The sequence below is a fragment of the Antechinus flavipes genome, chromosome 1 (genome assembly GCF_016432865.1).
Source record: "Antechinus flavipes isolate AdamAnt ecotype Samford, QLD, Australia chromosome 1, AdamAnt_v2, whole genome shotgun sequence".
Lineage (NCBI taxonomy): Eukaryota > Metazoa > Chordata > Mammalia > Dasyuromorphia > Dasyuridae > Antechinus > Antechinus flavipes.
Genome location: NC_067398.1, coordinates 506,632,722 through 506,655,398, shown reverse-complemented (window position 1 = coordinate 506,655,398; position 22,677 = coordinate 506,632,722). Strand labels below are relative to the sequence as shown.

Below are 22,677 nucleotides of genomic sequence, written 5' to 3'. Positions count from 1 at the left end.
CATTTTTCTTAGTTTCCCTGAACAAATCTTGAATCAGTCTCCTGAGTAACAATATTTCCTCTCCGAGTCTTTAAATTCCTAACAGAAATCATCTATTAAGTGTTGAAATAATTTACATTTAAAGGAATTGGAATAACTATAAGAGGAATACATTAGCCAACTTTTAATGGTATTCAAACAAAAATTTTGGCATATTCCCTAAAAATAGAAACAGATTTTTTTTAAAAATCACAATTTTAAATGAATAATGGAAATGGTTTGTTTTTCTTTTCACAACTACAAATTGGCAAAATGAAACAAATTATACTAGAATGAATCTTTGTCTTCTCTCTTTCATGCCTGGAATATTCCGCCTCTTCCTTTTCCTTACTAATTTCCTTGGCTTTCAGCAAGTCCCAGCATTTTATAAAGTTGGGTTTAGTTTAGTTTCTGCAGGAAACCTTTTCCATCCCTTCTTAATTCCTGATTTCCCTACATAGAACTTCTTTGTAAATGTTTGTTTCCGTGTAGTCTCCCCCATTAGTTTTTGAGCTTCTTAAGGACAAGGTCTGTCTTTTAACTCTTTGTTTTCCTAGTGATTAGTTAGCACAGTATCCAACACACAGAAGATGGTTAATAAATGTTTACTCACTGATATCATTTGAGAATGTAAAGGAATCAATTTCCAATATTAAATTTAATCCTGGTCTGTAAATTTTGTAAACTTAGCAAGAAGTGTAAGCATGTCATCTCACAGTTCATAAAAGTCTGTGAAGGAATTCTGTCTGGGTATTCTAAAATCAATATATTTAGGAAACCAAATGTCAAGAATTTCACCCCAAAAAAGTAAGTATCATTCCATGACTGAAGACACTAAAAATACAACAGCCCAAGAAGAAATAAACTCTATTCTAAAATAAGAGATTTAAGCAACATAATCATTAAGTATATTAAAAGAAAAGTATGAAAAAGTAGCACAGATCCACAAGAATATAGTTAAGTAAGCTGATTGATGGATGAAGAATTAGGCTCTTAAAAATAAGTCAACTGAAATTCAACAAAGGATTTCTTTAAAAAATCTATGGTTAAAACAAGAAAAATAAAAAAGTCTAACAAATGACATAAAAATAACAAAACTCAACTATTATCTTATCGTGCTTTTTTTTTTTTAGTCTCTCTATAGGAAAAATACTTTTGAATTATTTTTTAAATTAACAATCGTTTTCTCCCACCACCATTGGGAGGAAAAGAAAAAGAAAAACAAAACTCTTGTACTAAACAAGTATAATCAAGCAAAGTAATATTCCTATATTGCCCATGTTATCAAAATGCATATTTGTTTCTGTTTACTTAGTCCATTACCTCTGACTGGAGAGTGATAGTATTCTTCATCATTGGTCTTTGAAATTGATAAAAAAGGAAAAATGACAAATACTGAAATGGCTGTAGGAAAATGGACACATTGACATATTGTTGGAAAGAGAGTAATTTTCAAGTTGAGAAAGTTCAAAGAAATGATTAAGAACTGAATTCAATGATATAGAGGGAGTAATAAAAGAGTATGTAATTTCTTGAGATGAGTTTAAGGTTTTAGACCCAGACAAATATCATCCCAGGATTCTAATAGACCTTGAAGATATGACCACAAAAACACTGTTTTGTAACCTTTAATGATGACAGAATTAGTGAAGATTCATGATCCTGTTTTCTTTAAAAAAAAAAAAAAAGAGAGAGGCACATTTTAAAACTGAAAACTTAATATGTATATATGAAAAGAAAATATGTTTTTCCCTCATTATCATCTCAACTTTTCAAGTCATGGTTTTGAAAATTAATCTAATAAATGATTAAATATGATGGTTATGCAATGTTCCTGGTAGATCATATTTTTAAAATTGAAGAGGAGATATGTCATGTATTTATTTTGATAAGTCTGTATACATGGATAAAATTTGTGTCTGTTGTTACCTGAGTAAAGAGATTCCTTTGTATTGATAAACTGATATAGTCATTTGTTTTCTCATCAGTTTTTAATGTATATCTTTTATTTTTGTGTCATTTTGTTTTTCCAGCATATCTTTCTCCCTTTCTAGAGAGCCAATGCTTTTCATAAACAATGAAAAAAAAAAGCAATGCAGCCAAATTAACCACACATGAACCCAAAATGTTCTTGTATACATTGTTCCAGAGACAGACTTACTTATTCTCAATTTTAAGAAGGAAAAGTTGGGGTATTTTGTTTTATCCTTTCTTTGGGTTCAAGATTGATTGTTATTATTCTTTGTGGATATTTTCTTTATAGTTATTGTCTATTATTTCCCTGATATATATAATTTTCCTGGTAAGTTTGTATCTCTTCACATATCTTATTTTTCTTTCTGCACTTTTAATATTCATTGTTTCTTCTAGAACAGTAATATTCCATTATATTACTAAAGTTTGTTATTATCCAATTAATGGAAATCTATCTTGTTTCCAGATCCCTGCCACTGCAAGAAGTGCCACTATGATATTTTTGGTACATATAAGAATTTCTCTTCTATACTGACCTCCTTGAGATACAACTAGCTGAATAAGACTGTCAAAATCTGTTTTGGTTTTGTTTTATTCTCTCTAAATTGACCTAATTATTGATCTCATTTAATTTCACTTCCCTGTTTCTCCTGGTGACCACCATCTTCACCAATGACAATGCTTTTGCTTTTTCATCCTCAATCCCTTCATGAATCTCAATGATACATATGAATGCTTTAGAAGACAAAGACTTTTTTCTATAAATGTTACAATTATTTTTAAAAATTACAATGTGAAGTGCTATTATTTGTACTAGTAGGATGGTCGACATCAGATATACTGTCTTAACACATACTAACCATCTACAAATAAAGATCAATTTAAAATCAACTTTTCATCCTCTATTAATTTTTCCTAGACTTATTAAAAGCAAATTTTTGAACTGTTAGAAAGAATGTTTGTTTTCTCTCCTTAACGTTTGTTGCATTATCACCAGTTATATTACAATGTGGAAAAATGTTAAGAAACTCCTTGTGAATGTTTATCAGATATTTGCATACTGTCTACCTCAGGAGTTAAGATAAGAAACACAAAACCAGGAGCAGAGAGGAGAGAAATCAAAGGAAAAAGAAGATAGTGTATATAAAACCACTGAACTGTCCATGAAGACAAAAGATTATTGATATAACACATTACTTCACTACACCAGGAGGCATAACTTCTAAATCTAGAAAGTTGCATAGGATTGCATTTTGCAAGGATATTAATATACTAGAGAGCATGCAAATAAAAGTAACAGGAAAACTGAAAGATGTATGTCACATAAGAATCATTTCAAGCAACAAGGGATGTTTAGCCTAAAGAGAAGAAAGTGGAAAAGCTGTCATGTGCACAAGAGATTTTATTTCATTCTATTTAGTTTAAGAGATTAGATTTTAAAGTAATGGGTAACTGTTTAAACAAACAAAAAAAGCTTCTTTTTGATTGGAGCAATCCAAAAGTAGAATGAATTGTCTCAAGAGATACTTGGATCTCCTTTACTAAAGATCTTTAATCAGTCTTAAATTACTACTTGTCAGGTACCTGTCTGGTGGCATTCTGGTTCTTCTACAGTTAGAATTAAATGGCCCCTAAGGTCCCTGCTAAGATTGATATTCTCTGATCAGATCCTAACTTTTGTATCATTTACTAAACTGCTCCATGTCAGCTACTATTTGCTAATAGTAGGATATAACTTGTATAATTTGTAGGATATAACAATTATCTCTAAGAATATCATAAAACTCCTCAAAGAAATCATAAAACTAAATACTATGATCTGAATCAATTTGGATTTTTCCAAAATATATAACACAGAACTTTCAGGAAGTGGGTTTAATTATTTATAAAATCAAAAGCAATGATCTGTTTCCAGTACTTCTCCCCAAAGTTCAGGAATCACTGTATTTAGTCTAGGAGGCATGAGTAAGGTACTGAAGAAGAGAAAAGATTTCTGAAATTCTATTTCAGTTAAGGATCATCTGAAAGTGAACAAGTCACAAATATCTGAATAATGGTTCTTCTTCCAGCCCTAAGTGCCAATGATAAATGGCCAAAGGTAGAGAAGATTATATCACAACAAAATAGGTCTGATGACTACTAAAACAGTCTAGTTACAGAATTTTATGTTATCTATCCATAAAAGAAGAAGATATTGGTACATTTCCCCATGGATACACACCATTTATCCTAGTAATATTAAAGAGATCTTTGTGAATTCTATGTCTTATGAGATCTTGGAGAATCTGTTCTCCAAATCCAGGAGGAAAAAAAATCAACCACAAATTTAATACTTTTTTAAAAGGTTATTCTTTTTTTTCTCTCCTAACACTAATGATAAAATTACCTCTTGGAAAAATACACAATTGAAATTATTTTCATTACTCTTATTTTAATATAGTATCTATAACAAGAGTGAATTAAAAATGCTCAAGTAGTCAAAAGGGATTTTTAAATCCCTTTTAAAAAGATGCTTTTTAAAAGCATCTAACTTATCCTTTGTTTCTGAAACTAATAGGGCCTATGTGGCTTCATCTCCCAAAGAATGACATTTAAATGACATTTAAAATAAACATTTATTTTACTAAAGTAAACCCCAAAGATTTCTAATGAAAATGTCAAAATGACATTGCAATGTCCTAATATTATATTATGTTTCTTCTTCTTACAGCAAAGTATTATCTTTTTAACAATGTTCTTATAACTCATGCTTATTTCTATGTGTAGATTTTTTTGATTGTTTCATTTTAATACAAATATATATGCTTTCTCCTTCTTCCCCCCTTTCACCTGCTATTTTGAGTTCCGAGTGGATAAAACCTAGTGAAGCAGAGTCATCTATATCTTTACAGTTGAAGAAATGAAATCTCTACACAGTCCACAAATCACCTATGTCTCTTTGACAAATAGGTCCAATGCCACTGGCAGGTGGCCCCTCCCTGAAATACTTATCAATAATGATGAACATTTAAAGGTTATCCATTACTTCATAATTCTAAGGGAGCTTTTTGTGGGGGGGGGGGGAGAGGGGCAAATAAGAACTTTAAGTGTAAAATGTTAAATCAATGTAACAAGAAAAGAAATCTGACCTCCTGCTCTTTCTGAGGATACTGTGATAAAAACAAAATTGACAGTTATTTCTACAAACCTGAGGAGACAGGTATGTTCTATGAGACCTGCCCTGTACTATGTGATAACCACTTTACACAACTCACTAAGAACTGAGATTCATAGTCACTGTCCACAAAAGGTAACTCCAGACCTACACCACAGTTCCACCCAGTGGTGGGAAGGATGAATCATCTTCCTAGGAATCTACCTAGTTCGCACAATACAAGGGAAGGAAGTCAAAGGAAGTTCTCACTGTCATTTTGGTTAACTTACCAGCACACTTGGTTCTTGTTCTCAGTGCTGGTCCAGGGGATCCAGTTCCTCCTTCCCCTGGTCTGGTGAGCAATACACTAATCTCATATTCGGTATCAGGATCCAGGTGTCCAATTTTATAACTCGGAGAATCGACTGGCTGCCTGTCATTCCAGCTTCCACTCGCTGTACAGTACTCCACTTCTCGTCCAATAATAGGTCCATCTCCATTGATGGAATTGGCATTCAGTTGTATCCACAAGTAAGTTGCTCCCACAGATGCAAGTTGTGGTGGGGCAATGGGAACTGGTGGTTCTGAAACATCAAACCAGAAAGACATTTTTCAATTAAGGAAAAAAAAAATCTTCATTTCAAAAACAGATGCTTAAGATTTAAAATAATTTTCTTAAATATGATAAGATAATGTCACAATGCACTTATAAATACCTATTCAAGTTAACTTTGAAAAGTTTTTAATTATTGCTAAAATGTGAGGATTTTACAAATTTTGAATCCGTCAGTTTTTTACCTGAACTTCCAACTAGTATTCTCACAAATCTATCCATTCTATTCACACGCCTGTCCAGAAGACAAAACCCAAGCTGCCTTTCTCACACAAGGTAAGTGGCAAACGCAATTTTAAAGAAATTCTCCTAATTGGAATCGATGCTTATTTTTGCAAGCCTGTTAAATCATCATCCTTTGAAAATATCAAGAATGTGAAGCTTCCTCATATTTCTATTGCCCCAACAAAACTACTTTAGCATGTAGCAGATATTAGTTAATTGTTTCTAACAGGTTCCCATGATGATTCCTTTTTAATTTTTCTTTTTAAATATTTTTCTCCAACTACATGTTAAATTTTTTTTCCTCAATTACATGTGAGAACAATTTTTTAACATTTATAATAGCTTTTTAAAGTTTTGGTTTCCAAATTCTATACTTTCTTTCATCCCTCTTTCCCCTTGACTCTCCCTGAGATAGTAAGCAATCAGATATTAAGTTATACTTGTGTAATCATGTAAATCCTTTCCACATCAGTCATTATGTACAAGAAAACTCAAAAAAAAGAAAGTGAAAAATAAAACGTTTCAGTCATTTTTCAAACAAACTAAGTTTTTTCTTTGAAGGTAGATTATGTGCTTCTTTATTCATGCTTTGGGATTGTCTTGGATCATTACACTGCTGAGAATACTTACATTATACATAGTTCTTCATTGTACAATATTGTTGTTATCGTGTACAATATTCTTCTAGTTCTGTCCAATTTACTTTGAATCAGTGCATGTAAGTCTTTTCAGATTTTTCTGAAATCAACCCACTTGTCATTTCTTATAGCACAATGATACTCCATCACTATCATATACCAGTTTGTTTAAACATTCCCCAACTGATGGGCATCTCTTTAAGTTCCCAATCTTATCTACCACAAAAATATCTGCTGTAAATATTTTTATATAAATAGGTTCTTTCCCATTTTTAGGATATATTTGGGATACAGATCCAGCAAAAGAATATACAGTTTTATAGCTCTTTGAGTATGAGTTCCAAATTGCTCTTCAGAATGGTTAAACTGGTTTATGGCTCCATCAATAATGCATTAGTGTCCCAATTTTCCCCCATTCTCTTCAAATCCATCATTCCTCGTTTTTGTCATATTAGCCAATCTATTAGGTGTGAGGTAGTACCTCAGAGTTGTTTTAATTTGCATTTCTCTAATCAATAGTGATATAGAGCATTTTTCATGTGACAATAGAAAGATTTGCTGTCTTTGTCTGAAAACTGCATGTTCATCTCTTTTGACCATTTATGATTCTTTTACTTTAAGATGTGGACTTAAGTCTGAACTGGTTTAGAAAAGCTAAGGGAATATAAAGTGATGAAATTAATTAATAACAAAATAATACACCACACTTTTTATTATTTATAACATTGGCTTCTGTGTGGGTTCAAATACCTTTTTCTACTTAAATAACTATCTGGGAAGAAAAGACAGTTTCCTCAGTATATCACTCGGTTGCTACCTGAATGGCTGTCCAAACTCAAAAAGTAATCCCTCCTCAGTGGTTGGAACCTATGGAGTTAACGATTCTCTGAAAACAAATCAGGACTAGTAATATCTCTAAGAAGTGACATTATATATTTCTACTAATAATGTATTATTGTTCCTAATGTCAAAAAAAAAATCCACTCAGTTAATGATTCAAGTGAGTTCCCTTAAGTAGTTTAGGCTTTTGATATATTTCGATTTAGCTCCATCTCACCTACCTCCTTCCCAAACCCTTCCTCCATAAATCCTCAGAGATCAAGCTAAAAAATAAAGAATGGTATATTCTAGCACATTAAGTAAACAGGAAAAAAATTTTCCCACTGTTTTGTTTTATTGGGGATGGGGAGGGAAGGGATATATCAGAGTGATATTTTTAATGCCAAGGAAAAACCTTATTAGACATCAAAGTAAAAAAAAATATATATATGGTGCTATAAATGTTGCCCTCAGATTCTAAAGATTAGGAATTTACTGTACAATTGTAAAAAATTATGATTTTCACAGTTTATAAACTAAAGTTTTGTACAGAAACTGTTCATATTTTTAAATTGTACTGCCTTAACTAAAAATGATTTAGCATCAATTTAAATCATTAGACTGTTTCTTGAACCAAGACATGAAATGAAACTTTTATAGAGCATCCTAAGGCATTTATGTAGCCATGCTGAAAGAACAGTTAATTACTTTCAAGGCTAGCACTGCCTGCTGAAATACCATTCAAAATGCAACTCTAGCAAAAGGTCATAAGGGTTAGTGATTACACCGATTCCCTTTATACCTTACAAGTATCTAAAATAGACTTAACTTTATTGCTTCATTGTCCCAGAAGGACTATTCTCTTTTCATCTACCATTGAAGTAAGGTCCAAATAGGGTTACATCATATGTGAGATCTGAATAAGGATTGGATCTATAACAGTTGAGTATCCAAAGGTTATCTGATGGTCTAAAAGGTTAGAATCAGCACAAAAACAAAGCCAGTATTTACATTCTAAGCTAATTCTTCCAAAATACTGAATAAATACAAATCTTGAATTACTAAGATAAAATGATAAATGCTAAGGGAAAGAATTCATCGATGAAAATGCAAGTGAAGGGACAAATCAAATTAATTCTTTCTTCAAAAACAGTAGACTACTATTATTAAAAAGATATTTTCCCTTTTTAGTGTGTGATATATTAATGAAGAGACTACACGCTATTAGGGCTTTTTTGATATTTTTTTCTATCAGGCCTTTGTTTTGATCCAAATCCATAGATAGCATCCAATGTAGATCTGCAAATTTCTATAACTTATAAAGTCTTAGGAAGTCACCTGCAGCACTCAGAGTTTAAGTGACTTATCCAGGCTCACAAAAACAGTATATGTCAGAAATGAGACTTGAATCCAAGTTCTCCTAAACAAGGTCAGCTCTATAGCCTCTTTGTCACTCTGCCTCTCTTAGAGACATTATAAAAGTTTAATTAAGAATTTTGATTTTAAGGATACCAAAAGCTTATAAGATATAGTGAACTAAAGATTTGGGAGACTTAGAATCTTTCTCTATCTCAGCTACCCAATGGTTGAGTCTTTACAACTTTTAGTCTTAATTTTCTGATTTGCAAGATGCTTAGGGGAAGGGAAAGCAAAATGAATAATATTTAGTATTCTTCCTAAACTGAAATTCCATAACCTGTGAAAATAATTTTTCACTTTACTAGAGTGCCCTGAGATGGAGGAAGAAATCTTACGCATTTAGAGAGAAGAAAATGGAAGTTCATAAGAGCAATTTAAATACCCAATTTCATAAAATAAGTCAGTGTTCAAGTAAAGAAGAAAAACAAACTCTTCTGTCAAAAAATTCTAACTTTCAGGAGCAGCTGGGTAGTGCAATGGATAGAGCAGAGACCTGGGAGTTAGGAGGAAATAAATTCAAGTCCAGCCTTAGACACTCACTAGCTATATGACCTTAGGTAAGCCGCTTAATTCCAACTATCTCTAAACAAGCAAAAAAATTCACTTTCCCTATATAACACCAGCCCATTAGACTATGTATATAATATAGTAGAAATAATGTAATATTTGGAATCAGGAACCTTGAGGTCAAATTGTAATTCCAATATTTCCTGGGATGTTATGTGTGGTTATGGAAAATCACTGAGCTTGTCTCAGTCTTACTTTCATTTACAAAATAAGAGTAATAATATTTGCACTACTTCAGACAGAGTTGTGAGGAAAGCATTGCCTTATCTTTGGAGGCATAGGACCTCGGTTTAATTTCTAATCAATCATTTATCAATCAAATATTTATTAAGCATCTACTACTTGATAGTCAATGTAGAATGCAATAGAAATACAACTGTGGCTTTTTTTTTTTTTTTTTAGCCATTTCTATCATGCCCACCATTCATGAACCATTCTGGAGTTTTTGTAAATGAATAAACTAAGGCAACAAGGATTATATGAGTTGCCTTGGGTCATACATCTTATAAGCCTCTGAGGTCACATTTGATCTCATGTCTTTCTGACTCTCCTTAATGGTCAATACACTGAGCCACCTAGATAGGATATACAAGTACAGAAGCAAAATAGTGTTTGTCTTCAAGAAGTCCATGTTCTAAAGTAGATGATATATACATATAAAGGCACACAAAGCACATATAAAGCATCCTTGTAGCCAAGTCACTTTTAACCTCTCTGGCCTTCAGTTTTTATTTGTAAAATGAAACTATTGGGCTTGATACTCTTCAACCTCTACATACTGCAATACCTAGCTATCCTTGCCTAAGCCTGTAACTAAGAAAAAATATACTTTATATATGTACATAAAAAATAACTATATGTAGGTAAAAAGCATATATATACATGTTTGTGTATTTAAAGAAAATATATGTGTAGGTTATGGCTAATGTTCAACAATAGAAAAATTTCCAAAATTTAATGCCTATCATTATAATTTAATAAATCTAAATTGCACCTTCACTTATTAAATGCTGTTATTATTTGGTCATAAATATATTTTTAAAAGTACATCTTAAGTATAGCCTTTGAGGTACTTTGTGAAACATGGAAGGAAACAGAAAGATAAATCTCTCAAAGAATTTATCATCTACTCATTCAGTAATTTCAAATGCTGTCTATAAACCAAAAAAATCAAAAAAATTCTCATGTTATACTGAAATGTGATCACTTTCATCAATTGTTGACCTAAATATTTATAAGGTAGATTTCCATGGGGGCATTTGAGGGCTTTATATTTTTATACTAAACACTGAAGTTTAACAAGATTTATAGGTGGCAAGGCATTAAACAGATTGTTTATTACATTAGAATATTATTGAATATTATCTGTCCCTTAACTACTTAATATTAATGCACACATGCAAACAGAAATAGAACTTAGCAGAAACATACAATTGGAATAGAGAACAAATGTATAATAGTAGAATTTTACATTCTTTTTCATAGAAACCAGTAGATAATTAGGAACCTTTGAAGATTTTCTTGATGCCAAGAATGTATAACAAACAAAAGAATGTAAGACAAAACAGCTAATTAATTTGCATGATAATCAGAGCCAATATAAGAAATGAAAAGTCCTTTTGCCACCCTTTTTTTTCATTTAGCTCATTTGAAGTTTTGCTTGCTTGATGTCACAGAAATGATTCTGCAGCATCTAAAGCACAAATTGCCCAATCATGTGGGTCTCCTGCCCATGTGCTTCTTACACATATGTACTCTCATGCATAGATTCTCACCATGAGTTCCTTGTCTGTATCTATGTTCCTACTCATGGTGAGGTAGCAAAGGTGAAAATGCAAAATATAGCATGAATTCCATATTTTGGAGTTGATGCAAACCTGAACCTAAAGTATATCTCAGACTTGGGATAGCTTCAAGGCAGAGTATGTACATAAACAGGCAAGTATAAATGTCATATGTGCACATCCATCTATCCATATACATGTATCTACTCTATGTATATTTGAGTGTGTATGTGTATACTTATGAATTTCTGTTATTTTTAATGTATTTCTGTTTCTAGTCAATCAAAGAGTATATTGGGTCAAAGAGAAAAAAGTTAATTGAACAGTATATAAGATATGAGACAAGAATGACTTCCTGATCTTTGGACATATAGCATTTCTCCCAAGCCATCTTGCTACCAATAGGAATATTGAAACATATAAGGAACATGTATGCAGGCAGAGAATAAGCATGGTGGGCACGTGTGTGTGTGCATGTGTATATATAAACCATGGAAGAAAAACAAATTATATCTCTGGTTTCCTAAAAAGGAATACAAATGAATACTCATAATTCTTGTGAAACAGTGAGATGGAACTACCAGAAGTTGACTTTGCTCCTTCTGGACCAGGAAAAGAATCTGTAGCTGAAGGACATTAGAAACTTGTGAAATAACCCTCGTCCAAGTCAAGAAAAATAATCCTTTTGCTCCTTTCATTTCCCTGCCTATTTGGTCAATGATGACTTAACTTTCCTGCCATGCAAAATAAAGCCATAGATGGTTACTGAAACATAATGAATTTTAACACCATTTTATCAATATTGTTTGTATGATGTGACTGGGCATTTTTATATGAACACTGTTTGGTTTTATTAACCACCATCCTGTCATAAACACTCCTGTCTGGTGAATATTTGCATTTTAAGTGGTTTTCTATCAGTAAATAATGTTCATTCCTTAAATAAATTTATAGGTTGTAATCACTGCATATGGACTTGGCAGAAGCATTTGCCAAGAGCACATTCATTCCCACAGCAAACAAGCAAGAAAACATAAATAAAATATAGCTTTCAAAAATATGACCCATGTGCAAAATATGTATTTAAAATGCAATTTGTCAACACAGGCTTTTATAGACTTGCTTTTCAGAGAAAGCAGATAAGTTTGAGCTTTAAAAATCTAATGAACTAACAAGTGTACAATGTGTGCTTATATCAGTGTAAGAATTTAGAGGATTAAAAAAAAAACAAATACCTTTAACTACCAGTTCTGCATAGTTTGATATTCCAACACCACCTTCAGTGCGAATCATACAACGATAGTTCCCAGCATCTTGTTTTGTTGTATTCACAACATTAAAGGAGGCTGTAAATCGACGAGGACTCGTCACTTTGATTTCCTTCAGAGGTGCATCTCTTACATCAATGCCCTGTATATGGTGGGAAGAAGGCAACACAAGGAGAGAAAGAGAAAGTTTTATGTTAAGGTGAAAAAACGCAAAGCATTTAGGAGTAAACCACATATCCAAATCTCAAAATGCCCAATAAAATAGTACAGATGTTACTGCCATGCAGACCTCAGTTAAAACATTCATTATCTAGAGGCAACTGTTCAGCTGGAACAGCTGGTAAAGATTCTGAAATTCTGCCATCCTAGACACTTTAGAGATTGAGTGATACTGATTTAAGAGTGTGGGCATTTATCTGCTTTTTTGTTGTTCCTCCAGAATATTAATTGTGTTAAATTATTTCTATTTAAATTAAAAAAAAAAAAACCTAGGCAATTTTTTCTCTGCTCTCCTCCCCTTACTCTCACCCAATTCTACCTCCTTCTTTTGCATAAATAACTTAAATTGCAAAATCTTTTTTAGTTCCTTAATGAACTAACAAATAGCTTTTTCAATGCACTTTGGCTTTTTTTTTTTTAAATGTTTGCCTAGTTAATCAAGTAAGCTATATTCTACCCTATTATTGTCCTTATTTTGCATATGAATACAGAATCACATAAATTCTCACAAGGATTAAAATCACAGAATGAATCATGACAGGGATTAGCATATACCATGACCAGACCAACTACTATGGGGATTTAGATCCTGGGCCAAGATGCACCAAGCAAGAGATTCAGGATCCAGAAAGAGAGGTATGAACTTGAGGGAGAAGGGTCAAGGCTGATATACAGGACCAAGAAAACAGTAATTTTTGTTGTTGTTGTTAGTACCTCATTAATTTTAATATATGTTCTCCTTATATTTAAAAAAAACTACACAAAAGAAGTTCATAGTTTTCTATTCAAGTTTCTTGTTCATTTTTGTATATTGAAATGCTTGCATTATGTTCATAAGAAAATACTTTTCTTTATTGAAATAACTATGGTTTGTCCTTAGTATATACTCAATAAATATATTCTAAATGTTTATTGTTTGATAATATTCTCTTAGATATAAAGAAGAAATTCTGCTATGAGATGAAGGTAAAATTTAAAAAGCAGTATACTGTGCCCCTGTATGCTCAATGGGGCAGCTCAATATCTGTTGAATAACTGACCAACTAAGGCACCTACTGGGCAGCGAGGCAGCTTCTACCCTATCGATTTGCCTTTGGCACTATCTCTAGACCTTCATTTCCTCTAAGGGTGAGATCTTCATTTTATTTATTACCTTGAACTTGAATGATCATCTTTATTGGCTCCATTTTTACCCCAGAACATGACAGACTAGAGGATGACAAAATATAAGACAGAAATACCTGTTATATACTAAGTTCCCTACCCTAGTGCTCAGGAAAACTTGTACCTTGAAAAGTATATATTTTTTCAACATTAGAAATCTTATTCATTAAGAAATCTAAAGCCTAATAATAAAATAGATTTTGGTTCTGTAATTAGGATGTTTGGTTGCTAGGAAAAAGAAATCAATTTTATGATGTTATTTGTAAGCATTAAAAGAAACAAATGATAGACACATAAAACAGAATCTTGTACAAAATACATGAAGCCAAAGGCAATGTTAATCTGGACATTAATGTCAAAATATAGGCTAGTAAAATACTAGTGAATTAATTGTTTTATTTTTGAAAATTGTAAAGTAATTTTCTTCAAATTACTTTAAAATGTACAATGTTCCAAAATAATTTTGATTTTAAGGAAAAATCAAGAGTATAGAATTTTCATATAATAATTAAATTATTTAACATAGGCACAGAATATATAACTTCATCAGGCATTCAATCAACTGGCATTGATTGTGCTAAGTGTTGGGGATACAGAGAAAATAGTGATGAGAAGACAAGGATTCAAATCTCACAATCACATGCAAATAACTATGGAACAAATAAGATCTATACATGATAAATTGGTAGTAACCTTGGAGGGGAGGTCCCAAGATTAAATAGGATGGACAAAAGTTTCTTGCAGAAAGTGGGACATGAACTAAGAAGTGAAGGGAGCAGGGAATCTAAGAGGTAGAGATGAAGAAAAATATTCCCAGTTATGTGGAATAGCCAGTGAAAAGACTCAGGGTCAGAGAGATTAGCCTGTGTGAGGAACTAGCAGGGAGGAGAGTGTATATAAGGAACAAGGTGGGACTGGAATGGGGAGAAACTTGAGGCAGGGGAAACTGATGAGATTTTTACAGTAATCTTATCAAGACACCTGGCTATCCTTGTGGTGATTAATAAAAAGAAGGCTGCTCAAAGACCTCCAGAAAACCAAACAAGAACATTACAGATCTGAGTACCAGAAGACTAGGAACATCAGCCTGGCTGTGCTACACAGATTCAGCCCTCAGAGAGAAGGAACTAACATAGCTTATGAGGGCAGAAGCAATGGGGCAGGATGCTGCTGACTGTGGGTACTTGTAGGAGGGTGGAACTTTTGATTTGGGTTCCATGTCAGAGGGAGAGCCAAAATGAAGGTAGAAGTACCATCTGCCCCACCCCAGGATTAGAGGAGCTTACCCTAATAATTTTCATTAAAAATAAATAAATAAATTGACAAAGAAGAAAGAACCCAACCATAGAAACTTACTATGGGAATAGGGAAGACTGGGTTCATCCTCTGAGGATGGTGAAGTAAAAAAGCTTCTTCTACCCAAAGAGTAATGTTAAATGGCTCCCTGTCCAAAGAGAATTCATAGAACAAAAAAAAAAACAAAAAAAAAAATTAAAACAAGTGAAAGAGATTGAAGAAAAATTTTAAAAACTTTAAAAAAAGAATCATATAAGAAAAACAAAAACATTATGGAAAAAAGATAATCAACTAATAAAGAATATCTAGGGTTTTTTTTTTTAATTATTCTTTGAAATTTAGAATTGGGCAAGAGGAAGCCAACAAAGCTATAAAAGACCAAGAAATAATAAAACAAAATATAAAGAATGAAGAAATAGAACAGAAACATCTTATAAGAAAAATAACATATCTGGAGAACAGATTAAGAAGAAAAAATATAAGAATAACTGGACTACCTGAAAGCTCTGATTAAAAAAAAAAAAGAACCTTGATACAGTTACGCAAGCAATCATTATGCCCTGAATTGTCATGCCCTTAATTATTAAATTATTATGCTATACCCTGAATAAAATTATTATGGACATCTCCCCTTGCCATTAGGATTGAGAGAATCGAGTCAGAAAAGAAGCCTAAAACTCTAGGTGCATTATCTCAAATGCTTGCTAGGATAATTCCCCCTCGCCTTGCTGTCTCCTGCCCTCGACCTTCTTATCCTGTCCGCTCATCCAGTGTCCTCACCCCTCCACCCCCTTACTCTTATCCTGTCAGGACTAAGTTATGGTCCTTTCCTGGAATTATGGCTTCTGCTCACCAGTGTTCTTGCCTTTGTTTCCCTGATAGCCAAAACCCTATAAAGGTTTACTGTATTAGTTGCTCACTGCTGAATGCTTTGAGATAAGAGTCCCATGGACCTGCTTAATCTCAGCTAGTCTAAAATTCTCCACAATTAAAATGATTAAAAACCAATTTCTGCCTTGCCTCTGTTTCTCTGGCATTACAAAATAAAGAAAATTGTCCTGAGTTATAAAACATGAGGGTAAAGTAGAAAAGAAAAAAATCAACTGATCACCACCTCAAAGAAATCCTTTGCAGAAAACACATAAGAATATTATTGCCAAATTTCAAAAACCCCAGATCAAAGAGAAAATTTGTAAAACAAAACAAAACAAAACAAAAAATAAGCCCCAAACCAAAAATAACAACAACCACTACAAAAAAGACTAATTCAAATATGCTGGATATACATTTAGAATTGTACAGGATTTATCAGTAGCCACAATAATAGACCACAAATCCTGAATAATATATACCAGTAATCCAAAGAACTAGAGCTGTGGCCAAAAATATGATATCCAGTAAAATTATCCACAATAAAAAGAGAGTTAAACAATTTCCCCTTTTAAGTCTTTTACTACCTTCTGACCAGTGAAGGTTGCAGATAACTTTATTGACAAGAAATGACCCTCTGGGAGCAGGTGGTATACAATAGGGAAAATAAGTGATTTATTATGAAATATATCGATAAAGTTGATATATTTTTAAAGTTCTAGGGTCATTGAGATTCTCAGTTTTCTTATTTCTCTGGAGATTGTGGCAAATCTTATATAAAGTCTGAAAAAATTTCAATTGCCTCCCTACCCCATTAAAGATCAAATCCTCCAAGTTATTCAATCAAAGTAAGACATTCAACAGCTGAAATCACCTTTCTTAGCAGCAGGGAATATGAATATTAACTAGTTACCAATTATCCAATCACTCCTTCTAGGATTCATGGATTAATTTATTTCTGAACAATGAACTGCAGAACAAGAACAGTACCCCAATGTGTGCTCATGCTTGATCCATATAAGAACCTGATAAAAGTCCACTGGATTTAGGCAGTTTAGGTACCTGTTTTTATTGGGCACCCCAGCGGATCTGACCTATTTCTCCTTTCCCTTATATTATTATGCAGCAACTTTCATTACTCCTCAACCTCCATCATAGTACAAATATGTCCTCCATATAATTCATACTTATTTTACTTTATTTATTAGCTCTTGAATGATATTGTACTCTGCTTTGTGGAACTGTACCTTCCAGTCACACCAGAACTATATTTTTAAAGTATCCACTAATGGTTAGGGTTGAAGAACAAGAGAAGCAAGTAGAAGAAGGATGAGAAAGCAGCCAAAGCCAGGGGTAAAAGGGAGAAGCAAGAAGATAGGATCCAAATATCAACTAATAAAATAAACAAGGACAAAAACTGAACTAGCCAACCAGCTCTTCTTTCTCTCTCTGAGACCAATTAGCTATAGTAAATTAAAAAGGGGCAAGGAAACAAAAAATAATAAAATGTATTTTGGCAGACCAGTACAAGATACCTTCACTCCTTAAATTTCCCAAAGAAAGAAAAATGAGAATTAGTATTTTAATGGAAGCTCAAATGTCAAACATGAGTCATTATTAATATTTTAAACTTAATATTAGGATATGTGAATCACATTTATATAACTTACAAAATGTATATTAAAGGAAGATATATGTGCAGAACTATGGACTTATTTCAATCCAAAAACTCTTGGACAGAGAAAAAAATTTTAATTTATTCTTGGTATATATGAAAGAACATATAAAGAAATCTAAACTTTTATTAATGATATTTTAAATTTGTTTTTAATGTGTTAAGTTAATGTATTTCTTTAACCATTCCATTTTTCTCTAACAAAATCATATTTTTGTTTCTTTCCCCAAAAATGTAAATTACAAAATGTACAAATTCCCTAGCATTATGAGATATAATTCCACATAATCTACTTTTTAAATGTGTTTTTGTTGTTATATACATGCATATTACATGAAATACAGATTTTAAGACCCAGAAAAAATAGTCATGTCTAACTGATACACTTAGCTAAATATAAAAATCTAATTAAACTAGGCTAAGCATGTATATCATAAATATTTCCACTAAAATGGGGAATGAGTATTAAGGATGGAAAGCAATATCTAAAGGTCTATAAGGTTAATCACTCAAACTCAAGTAAACCTATTACAATTTATGAAATCACAATATCTTTTGATAAGTATATTTTTCCTGTTGACAAAAACAGTTGACTAGAAACTGTTAAGCGTCCATTCAGAAAAACAAAGGAGGGATAAAGTGAAGAAGAGAGAAGAAATAATAACAGGAGAAGGATATAAGAGAAAACGGAAGAGAGGAAGATTAAAATAAAAAAACAAAAAGGAAAATGGAAAAAGTGGGAAGGGAAGAAGCAAAAGAAAGGAGCATAATAAAGGGTATTTGTTATCAGAAAGGTTGTGTTTTATCTAGGGGAGGAAATTTTAAAAGTACACCCAGCTATCAAAATACAATAAATAGTTTTCTTCTACTCTTCACAGAACTAGAGTATCCCCCTTGACAAATTGTTCAACACATTTCATTTATGTTCCTTTGTGAGAGTGAATTAGAAATTACCAAAGATTAGCAATCATTTTATCTCTCTGGGTCTTAATTTCCACTTATATAAAAAGAGAATTTTATGCTCAATGTTCAGTCAGTTTAAAACACCCCAGTAAATTTAAAAATTCTTTGTGGTATCAGCTTATGTGTTATGATATTATCATTCTACATAAGAAAGAATCTCATATAACTGATGAAAAATATTAAATTATGAGTAACATTACTTGTTACTTTAATATACAGTACTGCAAAAATATTGTATGCTTATCATTTGTTAACTTAATAAAACATCATACTGAGGTTTATCTTTATATTATATTAATGGGTTAAATTCATATCTATGAAAATGCAACTGTGTCTTAAAATGCATTTCTTTTTCAATTTGAGCAAGCTAGAAGGAAAACAAAAAGACTGATAGTTATTTAAATTAGACTTACAACCATCTTTATGTAATGGACTAACTCTGAGACTTCTAAATGAGCAGTAATTTAGCAGCAAAAAAGATACATATTAAACCTTTCAGAAAGAGTTTTAACAAAAATCAGAGCTGTGATTGAAAAAAAATTGAAGTTCTGAGATGTTAGCAGCACTTAGAGTAAATTAATCAATTTCACGGCATTTTGGAATGGCTCTGACCATGCAGTCTCAGAGGCAAATGACATGGGGGGTCAGTCACCCCTCCCTAACCATACAGGTAGGGATTAAGCAGCTTTTTCATTTACTTAATAGGGGGGAAAAACAGTCTACATTATTCGGCTTTCAGATATGCCCATTTGTAAAATGATTATTAAATTCTTGCTACTGGATCACTAATAATATCTGAAGTGCCTGAAGTAATTCCATTTAAAGCATTTTACATTATTTAAATCAAATAGTAATTTAATATCTCAACAAAAACTGCTTCCTAGACTTCTTTTCATTCTGATAATTAAGATAACATTGGCCTCTGAATTTATCAACCCTTTTATAACTACTCAACTATAGTATTTATCAATCTAGATTGGAAAAGACTTAAGATCCTGAATTATGCTCTTCTTGTTCCATTAACATATATGAACAAATACATTTCAATCATCTCATGGGTCGCCTCATGAAAGATAGCAACTTTAAAATAATAATGACTTAAAAGAGATTCATTTAATTGGAATTTGGGTATTTTTAAAGTTGAATTCCATTGTTTAAATAAAATAACGTACTTATGAGGCAGGGGAAAACTTGTGATTTCATCTACCTAGAGAATTAAAAATAAGGAAAATCTCTCCACCCTTGAAGACCTAGTGAGAGTTCAGTCAGGTTCCTTAGAGGGAGGTATAAATGTTGGCATGATAGCTGGATTTCCAGTCTCCTTCCCTTAGCTCCCTCAACTCAGACTAGAGCTCTATATTCCTAATGATTTGAACTTAAAATAAAACAAAACAAAACATGAATTAGCCTCAAGGAAGGAGAAGGTTGTCATAAATCTTGTGCTGAGCTCTACCTGCCTATGGGTCTACTTCCTTGAGTTCATAACATAGTAACTGTAGAAAAGGGAGGTGAATTTTATATCCTTTTAATTCATAGTTAAATGTTTTAACAGTTCAATTATAAAATTAGTTTTGAGTTTTATGATTTACAAGTGATTATCACATTTTTTTTTAAGAGAAAAATTCTTCTGTCACTGACCCAGCTTCAGCTGATCACAGAAGATCAGCAATTCCTTTATTTGTACACTTAGAGAATTGCCTGGGGCATTCAAAAATTAAGTGCTTAGTCATATAAACTAAGATGTGTTCCAAACCAGACTTGAATCTTAAGGCTTTCTGGCTCCAAGACCATTCTTCTATATATTTAATTATCATGTCTTCATGTCTGATTGATATTACATTTTAAAAACCTATCACTCTATCCTTAAATTTTATTTGAATTTATTTGAATATGATAATGCCTAATATTATCAGTATGGTTTAGAAAATTCTACTTAGGCAAACATGCATCAGACTTACAAACAAAGGACTCCAAGCCTCATGTCTAATCATTATAAAGATGCTTATCTAACTAAAGAGCTTGCTGTTATTAATATTGGATCAAGAGTGCCAAATACCTATTTCAGATGCTATTTAGTATTTTTTAGGATTTATGTAAAGCAACATAATTCTCAGTGTTCTAGGTCTACTAATACAACCAATAAGACAACAATTCTTAACTTTTTTATGTCAGGCATCCCTTGGTCAATCTGAAAAACTGACCCTACCCAATACACCCATCTGAGGAAAAAAAAATATTGTAAACATAAGATAAAATGCAAGGGATTACAGAAATCAATTATATTGAAATAAAGTTATTGAAAAGTGTTTTTTTTTTTTTTTTTGTATTTAGAGTTCATGGAACCTTAATTAAAGAATAAAGAGACACGTGTCATGAGCTAGAAGCTACTGGATGTCATAGATTAGATTAGATTAGACTTTAAGGGGCTAGTTAGATTAGAACTAGATTTAAAGGGATGTAAATTCCAATCCTGTTTGAGTTGTTAATTAACTGTGGGACCCTAAGCAAATTACTTAATCTCTTCCTGCCTCAATTTGTTCATTTATAAAATGATGATAATAATAGCACCTAATATTAGTCTTCTTAAACTTTACTCTTTTCTACACACTCAACTATCTATCTTGTTTATTCCTCAAACAGGATATTCCAATTTTTTGACTCTGTCTTTTCACTTGCTGTCTTGTACATCCAGTTTCACCTCTGTATCTTAGCTTCCCTCACACTGTCTTCTCCCAGAGGACTTTCCTGTTTCCTGGTATAGACAGTGAATTTTCTCCCATCTAATAGACAGTGAATTTTCTCCCATCTAATATATATATAACAATATTTATCTGAATTTATCAGCCCTTTTATAACCAACTCAACTATAGTATTTATTAATATAAAAATTTAACTCCCATTTATACGGTATATATCCCATATGTACATAGTTACATATGTACATAGTACATAGTATATTGTTTCCTCCATTAAAATGTGAGTTCCACTAGGACAGGAACTATGGTTTTATTTTTTACTGTAGTTGTTTCTTCTGGTTTTCTTTGTATCCTCAGTGCTCAGAATAGTGCCTGGCAGATAGTAAAAACACTAAATGCTTATTATGTAACTCACAGAGTTGTTTTGAAGATCAAATGAGATAATATATGTAAAGAATTTTGCAAACCTAAAAGTAGCATACAAATGGTAACAGTATCTAAAGAGAAATCCTAGGGAACCAGAGGGCTTTAGTAAAGTATGACTTCCCATCTCATAGCATTTCTCTTCTCTCTACATATATACATTGTCCTTTTGGATCTGCTTTCTTCACTATCACTCCGTCCAAATCTCCCAATGTTTCTCTGACTTCTTTATATTACAATAGCTTCATCTTGATGAACTCACATGAGCCATCAGTGATTACAACTGTTACATATAAGAGGGATTTGACATTCATTTTGGCTCCAAATAATTAGCTAGGAATAATATTAGTTAGGACTTTCCTACCTCAATAAAAAGTTATTTGTCCAGGATCACTGAATAGGTCCTTATGATTTCAAGGTTTTTTCTTTATCCACTATGACACATTGCATCTCACATTTAAGCTCATAGTAATAAAGAAAAGTGAATGAACATTATTATTTTTATAAATATAAGAATGACAAGGAATGACAAAAATGGCAACAAGAGCTGCCGGAAATCAGTGCATCGTCACTTTAGTGAACGATTCTAGATTAATGCTTTCTAAGACCAAAGACATTAATATCTTCACTCTTTCATTTCACAGTATACATAATGTGATTGTGTCCTCACCCTTCTAGATTTTTCTCCCTCAGTCTGGGATTCAAGATCAAAATGAACTGCTATCGCATTGTTTTTGGTTACCTATTTCCTTCCTTTATGTCTAAATATTTAAGGCAATAGACAATGCAAGAAAAGTTAGTTGAGCTGTGATACCATTTCTTTATTCATACTGTGTATGAAGATGGGCAATCCCAGAAGTGTTCTTCAGCCTTCCCATTCAAGCAGAGGGGCAAGAGTACTTATAGCTGAGAG

The 22,677-nt window shown here is 32.2% G+C and overlaps 1 protein-coding gene across 6 annotated transcripts in view; it reads right to left on the bottom strand.

Moving 5' to 3' along the window:
* PTPRM (protein tyrosine phosphatase receptor type M) overlaps window positions 1-22,677 on the bottom strand; it is a 966,854-nt gene that overhangs the window by 531,555 nt on the left and 412,622 nt on the right. For all 6 annotated transcript variants that reach the window (XM_051970436.1, XM_051970437.1, XM_051970431.1 and 3 more), the window contains exons 6-7: window positions 12,426-12,600; window positions 5,416-5,709 (exon numbers count right to left, since the gene is read on the bottom strand). In XM_051970436.1, the coding sequence (XP_051826396.1) occupies window positions 5,416-5,709; window positions 12,426-12,600 (469 nt within the window). The remainder of the gene's footprint in view (window positions 1-5,415; window positions 5,710-12,425; window positions 12,601-22,677) is intronic.